An 8,254-nucleotide genomic window follows, 5' to 3' on the forward strand; every position below is an offset into this window, starting at 1 on the left:
AAGATGGGAAAACTGCGTATAACTCTTTAGGAATTATTCTAACTAATTCTTCGGTTCTTTTAAAATTTGATCAAATTCTTTAAATTAATCATTAACAACACATGTTCTGGTTTTACAGCGTAATAATTTTACATTCTAGATTAATATGAAAATAAAATTTACACTAAATGAGTAAAACTTTGTAAAAATAAATGTTAGAGCATCAATGAGTGTTACACTCTTCCATCATTGTTAACTTATAATTCAATCGTATAACACTGCAAAGTATGGCTCTGCATCAAAACTGACACTCGTACATCATCGTTAACTTATAATTCAATCGTATGACACTACAAAGTATGGCGCTGCATCAAAACTGAAAATTAGATGAAGCATACAATTACTGGGCAAGCGAAAACTTTTTAGAACTCTCGTCATTGTTATTACCATATTATGACAGCCCAGCCTTCGATCGTTATTCAATCCGTATGACACTGCAAAGCATGGCGTTGCATAGAAACCCTCAAAAGTTATTGAAACATACAAGTATTGGACAAGCTAAGAAGGGTTGGATAGGATGGATCATCAAAGCATTATTAAAGATATATTTTATTAGTGAATGAGACATCATTGTTACACTGAGAATCTTTCCCTTTTGCGGTAACTATTGTGTTGTACACGTAGATTTTCCATTAATACAAAATTTTAGTTATTTTGAAAAAATAAAAAACAAAAGTATTTCTGTGAGCATCATCAAGGATATATTTTATTAGCGAATGAGACCTCATTGTTATGGTGAGAATCTTTTTCTTTTGATGTAACTATTGTGTTTTACCGGTAGATTTTCTATAAATATAAAATTTTAGTTATTTTTAAAAAATAAAAAATAAAAGTATTTCTTTGTCAATATTGTTTTGATAAGATCAAAGGTTAGAAAGAAGATGGTTTGAAATTGCGGTGTATTTACTGTATTTTAAGATAAAATGATTTTTATCTTTAATTTTTTTAGTGTTACAAATACAAGAATTTGATCTATGACATTTTGAAAATTATCCAGTTTTAATTCAGCAATGTTGATTTTCTTCTTTAAACTACAAGAACATAAAGATCATTTTCATTTTCTATATTAGGGTTAATGATTTCCTTGTAGCATTATAATTTTATTTTATTTTTTAATTTTTGATTGCAGTAGGATTTCTTCTTAAATTTAGATGTAATAATATTATTCATATTATCTTCAAGCAACATATTTTTTTATTTTCCAATGATTTGACCAAAACTACATCTATATGCTATCTAGCTTTAGCCACATATGATTTTGATTGGAATTAAAGAAAATATTAAGAAGTATCTTATTTTCCATTAAATATTTATTCACAAACAATGGAACATTAATTTAAAAAAAAAAACAAAACCAACCTTCTATCTAAAAAAACATTTTCAATTTTAAAAATATAAATTATAAAATATTTTTAAATTTACTTTATTTTTCTCCATAATATTTAGAAATATTCAAAAACAAATTTTCACATAGCAAAGATAACATTAATATCACTATTCTCAAACAGAATATTCTTATTATCCATATTCAATAAAGAGAAAACTTATTCACAATGGTTTTTAATTCCATAATAAACTTTCGAAGTCAATCCTATGACACTGCAAAACACGGTGCTGCATCAAAACCCCGAAAGTAGGTGAAACATACATGATACTGGTACTGGCCAAACGAAACTTTTCTCATCATTGTTACCTTACATCCCTCTTCCTTCATTAATTGTTGCCTTTACAAGTCAATTTGTATGACACTGCAAAATATGGCGCTGCACCGAAACTCCAAAGTAGATGAAACATACAAGTACTGGGCGTGCGAAGAGTTGTTGGATATGACAAATCATGGAAGATTTGTTGGATATGACAAATCATCAAACAATTATTAAAGATACATTTTATTAGTGAATGAGACATGCTACCATTTAATCCTCTTGCACTCGATACTCGGAATTCTTAAACATGATACGGTTGTCTATGGGGACACACAGATCTGCCATGCTCATGTATTACGTTCACGGAAGTTTAGTATGAACCTTCTCAAGATTCTTGGTGGGCACAAAAGCTAGCATCTGTGTATGGTACTACCTGTCCCATGATACTCATTATATGGGAATATTGGTGGTTGAAGTTATCATAATTTAGTTTAGTGGTCAAAGTTATATAGAACCAGATAATCCCTACGCACCTGAAATTATGAGATGGAAATGAATAATGTCAAGGATCGATAAATTAGATACAATTATCTAGATAACGATAGAAATTTAGATTCGAGTAATCCAGAAATGAAGACAGTGCTCTATGATGTCATTCATTTGATTGCATATTATTCTCTTTGCTCCCTAATCATTTATTTGTCCAAACGCCATAAAAAAATTAGATGCTGGAGAGTATCGATACATATATGAATGGTGTAGGGTGTTCCCTCCTGTCAGAACTCTGCTCCCAAAAAAGAGGCAATATTTGAGTCACTCAATTCCACCATCGGCCATGAAGAGCGGTGCAAGTCTTTTAGTATTTCGAAGATATTTACAAGAGTTGGCATATATAACTTCACTTCTCCTTCTTGTTCTCTTTTCGGTAGAGGCTTCCAACATCAATGACAATTTCGATATCTCATGGGGTACAGTTAAGTTGTTGAACCATGGCCAAACGGCGCAGCTCACTATGGATCAAATCTCAGGTAATTAAAGTATTTCATTTTCAAGGAGATCCTACATTTAATATTGTATGGATGTTTATAATAACGATTCTTGTTTCTCTAGGTTCTGGTTTTCAGTCCAAAAAGGAATACCTCTTCGGCAGCGTGAGCATGAGAATTAAGCTGATCTCAGGGAATTCCGCAGGAACGGTTACCTCGTATTATGTAAGCACCTATTTTCTCTGAAGAACGAAATCTTGCAGAATTATTTATAATCAGTTGACTGTAGTTAAACTCAAACTCAATTCCTGAGATCCATATTTTAAATTTCAAGATTGCAGCCAGACCGATCATAGTTTCGATAATACACAATATAGTAATGTCAGTATTTTGCATTCAGATGTCGTCCGAAGCTTCTTCTCATGACGAACTCGACTTTGAATTTTTGGGAAACCTTCCGGGAAATCCTTACATTCTTCAGACCAACGTGTTTGCAAGTGGAGTTGGGAATAGAGAACAAAGACTTCATCTGTGGTTTGATCCCACAGCAGACTTCCATAACTATTCAATTCTTTGGAACCACCAACAAATCGTGTATGTGCTTCGACTAACTGAAACGGAACCTCATTTAGAAGTTGTATTTAGAATTTTCAGGATTTCTTAAGATATATGTCTTTCTTATTGTGAAAACAGGTTTTCAGTTGATTCTATCCCCATCCGGGTATTCAAAAACAATGAAGGTGTGGGCGTCCCATATCCAAATAGTCGACCCATGAGGATCCTCTCCACCCTTTGGAATGGAGAGGATTGGGCTACCGACGGAGGAAGGGTTAAAATAGACTGGAATGACGCTCCCTTTGTTGCCTCTTATCAATCCTTTGAGGTCAATGCATGCAGCGTGTCATCTCACTCTTCTTCGCCCTGTTCCAACAATTGGTGGGATCAATCCGAATTTCAGAGCCTAAACCAACAGCAGCTGAGTAAACTTAATTGGGTTCGCAAAAACTACATGATTTACGACTACTGTCACGACAAGTCCGGAAGGTTTTCTGCAACTCCACCTGAATGTGCATCGAATCCTTAATCACAATATTTGGTTACGTATTGTAAGATAACTGCAACTCAGCATATTTATCTCATTAATTATTGAATGGGGTCACATATAATAAGAGATGGATTGGAAATGATTTACCATCTCAACTCGGAATTATAAATTAGCCAATCGACTAAAGTGATCTACTTTTGGCACACTGTTTTTCATTTTAAATTGCAATATTGTCTGCGTCTACATGTATACGCAGCTTCAGCATTCATTGGAATAAAAGATGGCTTCATGTTTCGTGTAAATCTCTCAGTTATGAACGCCATACGGGAGTCCACAACGAAGATGTACGCAACTCTGAGAATCGACTTTATTAAAGCAGAGTGTTTGGCCGAACAGACCTCCCATATTTTTAATTTTTTAATTAAGAAAAATCGAAAGATATGAAAATTTTGTGTACACGGCCATGAGATTTTTTTTTTTAATTTATTATTTGATTATGAAATATACTAGCACAAGTTGATATAGCATCGTTTTCCGATCTTTAGAGCCTCTTAATATTATAAGATTTAATATTATATATTAAATATTATAAAGTATTATAAAACCTAATATATATTTTGTTCAGTACTTTACATACTCCGAGCTATAAAGATATTATTAGTAATGTAATTTAATTTATTTTCATACTGTAATTTAATATAAAATCTGTATTAATACTACAGCTTAAAATTAATACAATCTAATATTAAATTGAAACCATAGTATTGAGACATGAAATTAATAAATTTACAATTCAAAAATTAAAAAACGAACCCTAAAATGAAATCTGGGAAGTTTCTTCATCTTAAACAAACTTTATTCCAACGAAACCCTCAAAACTATAAGTCAGAAAAACCATTTTTGAACATTTCAACACGGTGGCAATGAAACCCTGTGTCGAGAACAAACAACCACATTTATTCATTTTTATTTTTTTAGGCATTCATTTTATATTAGGGTAAGGTAAGTTTCACCCATGATGAATCATAATTGTGAATAGTTTTATATGATTGCCTTTGTTTATGGTTTTAAATGACAGTAAAATGTCATGTACAATGAAAAAGAAAGGTTTACATTGTAAATAAATAGATTTTGATTTTAATAGTTATCTAATTTTCTACAATACTCATGACCTTATATGTTATGTTGGAGAATCTAATTCCAACCACATGTTAAGTGTCAAAACCGTCCCTCCAAGTGTCCCAGTTTAGTTTGATTTAGTCGAGTTTAAGTCGAGTTTAACTCCACTCATTTATTGTTGATGTTTCCAATGTAATCTTATTTAACTGAGCACGTCCTCTACTCCAACGTTTAGTTTTCTTCAATTTTTGTCATGGTATCAGAGCTTAACCTGGATAAGGCTCTTTGAGAGAGCAGCAAAGATAGAGTAAGTTTTCATAAGACTCCCTGAGAAAGCAGCGACGTAAGTGAAGAGAAATAGGCGAGCCAACATAAAACTCTTTGGCAAAGCAACGGAAGTTTGAAGAACCCTACTACGAAGATGCAGAGAGAGAGCGTAAGACTCTTTGAGAGAGCAGAAGAAGTTTGAAGAAGCTTGTGAAGAAGCAGCAAGAGAACGAAGAAGCTAGCAAAGGCGAAGGTGAAACTGATTGAAAAAATGTTCAATTCAAAGTCAGATTATTTTTTAGAACCCTACAACATTGAAGACAACGTATTAACGCCCACACAAAGTACCAAACTCACGTTAGCATTACTAATGCTCAACGTCACTACAAGAGAACGTGTTAGTTTCAATTACTTGTATCATTTTCTCCCTAACACATGTTCTCTTCCACGCACAAAGCATTAAGGTAGAAAAATTTTGCAATGTCAAAGCTCCTTCATCAAAATTCCGCAGCCACCATTCTATCTAAAAAGTCAAATGAGCCAGCACTCAACAATTGGGAAAAGCCAAGAGGCTTCCCTTGATTTCAGAAGCCAAGATAGCCAAGGAGGCTTGGGATACCCTTGAGAGGAGTTTTGGTGTAAGGGTGAGCACTGAAGTTGAAGTTGAAGGTGGATCTATAGCAACATATCTACAACGAGATTAAAATTTTGTTGAATCCCACTGTGTTGAGCCATAAGTGGATGATATATGTGAAGAAGTTGCAGAAATAGCAGAGAAGGAGCATGTAGATGCTCGTGAACCTCACTGTGCACAGCCATAAGTGGACTAAAACTTGGTGATTCCATAAATAGAGCTTGTTGATGACAATATGATGATTCCAGCAACAGAGCTTGTTGATGACAACATGATGATTGCAGCAACAAAGCTTGTTGATGAGAATATGATGATCCCACCAACAGAGCTTGCTGATGAAGATTTGGTATAAATCCAGCAACAGGGCTTGTTGATGAAAGTTTGGTGAATCCAATAACAAGCTTGTTGATGAAAGTTTGGTGAATCCATCAACAAAGCTTGTTGAGGACAATGAAACTTCCATTGGAGCAGTCAATACTATGGTGAATCCAGCAAATAATATTTCTGATGTAAAATTTGATGAAGAATTGTTGGTTAATGATGAATGTTTGCACGTGATTGAACAAAAACGTCATATAGACATGATGTTATTCAATGAGAAAATATCCCTTTAGTCAGTGGAAGACAACGTGTCTGTAGCAGCACAGGTTAGTAAAGAAGTCGAAGAGACAAAGACAGAAATAGAGGAAGAGGAAAACAAGGAAGCCCACAAAGAGCAAAGAAAGACAAAAAAAAAGAGGCACAGAAAGAAGTGCAACAAGTGAAAGCTTTCATTGCAGAGCAGAAGGAACAAAACCAATGTGGTTTTGCAAATGTTTGAAACTTACCAATGATTTCCAATGTGCAAGTACACAAAATTATTTTGAAGAACAATTAAATTTCCTTGAAGCATGGCTTGCAACACCATGCATTGATAAACTCTGCATAGAAGCTGCAGAAATGAATCTTGAAGAAAACTTGGATGATGAACAAATTAATGAAATTTTCAAGTATTGGAGTCATGAAGAGATTAAATTGTATGATGGTCTTATGTTGCAGCGGATTGATGATGAAAAATGCACTACAAAAGATAATATGTGGTAGCAACCCACATACAAGTTATTTTTGAAGAATTCCAAGATATGCTTAGACAACCTGGAAGAATGGAAGACCTGCACCAATAAATGAAGACATTTAGGTTTAAAGGATACAACAAAGAGAAAAAGTTGAAACAATTTAGAGGCTACAGAGAAGAAAATTTGAAGTCAATTTTTAAATTGTAAACCTGGCTGAGACATAGACGAGCAAGTATCTTAACCTGCACCAATAAATGAAGACATTGAAGTTTAAAGGATACAACAAAGAGAAAAAGTTGAAACAATTTAGAGGGTATAGAGAAAAATAGAAGAAGAAAAGTTGAAGTCAATTTTTAAATTGTAAACGTGGCTGAGACATAGACGAGCAAGTATCTTAATTGAATTTTATGTGGTTGTAATTAAGGGGGAGTGTTGGAGAATCTCATTCCAACCACCTTGTTAAGTGTCAAAACCGTCCCTCCAAGTGTCCAAGTTCACTTTGAATCAAATATAACTCCACTCATTTATTGCTTATGTTTCCAATGTAATCTTCTTTAAGTGATTAGTAATACTGAAAAGAGCAAATCCTTTACTCCAACATTTAGTTCTCTTTAATTTTTGTGATGTTATAGGAAACAAAAATCCAAATAAAACCAAAAAAAAATAGTTTTATTTCATATATACAATGTACATATCTTACACCATATTTTGATTTGCGTCGTTCGTATAGTATCACAGAAAATACAAGCTAGCCATCGCATGCATATTTCACAAGCAATATAGTGGCTTATTATGAAAGTGAATTCTCTCGGTCAAAAACGGTTTAAACTCAAATACTACTTGATATCGTAATAGGCATCAATGTGGTAGGTCATTGGTAAGTGAGTTTTCCCATCTTATGCCATGGAAGCTATAGACGCCATGAAACTGTCAATTATGTTATCAATTTTCATATGGATGGAACATAAACTAAAAAATGTACTCCATTCACGTCATAGCAACCCAGTGATGGACAGAACCATGCCTATTCTTTTATACTTTATGAGTTTATTATATGTGGCTATTACATGTAAGTGGTAGATGAAACTGAGTGAAATCACTCTCAAAGCTTGATATATGTAAAATTCTTTGATATATGTAAAATTACTATGGTTTCCATCATAATCTATTATAGTTAAGCTATGGTTCCATCGTTATGGTTTCTATCATAATCTATTATGAAACTGAGAGTGAAATCTCAAAGCTGGGTAAATATAAAATTACTATCTTTGAAGTATGATAAATATAAAATCTTTCTTTCCAATTATCAATTTCAGTTTCCAATTAGAATTACCATATTATTTATATCTAATCTGTTTTATTGAATACAGATCATGTAATCTGTTTTATTGAATACAGATCATGCGCTCCCTGTGCCTTAAAATTTCATGGACTACATGAACTAACTGGTGGATTTTGATGAT

The 8,254-nt window shown here is 33.2% G+C and overlaps 1 protein-coding gene across 1 annotated transcript; it reads left to right on the forward strand.

The window, feature by feature from the left end:
- The first annotated feature begins 2,520 nt into the window (after positions 1-2,520).
- Positions 2,521-3,827, forward strand: LOC149247276 (xyloglucan endotransglucosylase/hydrolase protein 24-like). Its single transcript, XM_089455855.1, has 4 exons — positions 2,521-2,713; positions 2,796-2,896; positions 3,072-3,265; positions 3,365-3,827. The coding sequence occupies exons 1-4, from the start codon at positions 2,521-2,523 to the stop codon at positions 3,753-3,755; spliced, it is 879 nt and encodes a 292-aa protein (XP_089311981.1). The 3' UTR covers positions 3,756-3,827.
- Positions 3,828-8,254: the final 4,427 nt, after the last annotated feature.

This window comes from Pinus tabuliformis, chromosome 7 (genome assembly GCF_031772625.1).
Source record: "Pinus tabuliformis cultivar Carrire ecotype Pingquan chromosome 7, CPIR1, whole genome shotgun sequence".
NCBI classification, from domain to species: Eukaryota; Viridiplantae; Streptophyta; class Pinopsida; order Pinales; family Pinaceae; genus Pinus; species Pinus tabuliformis.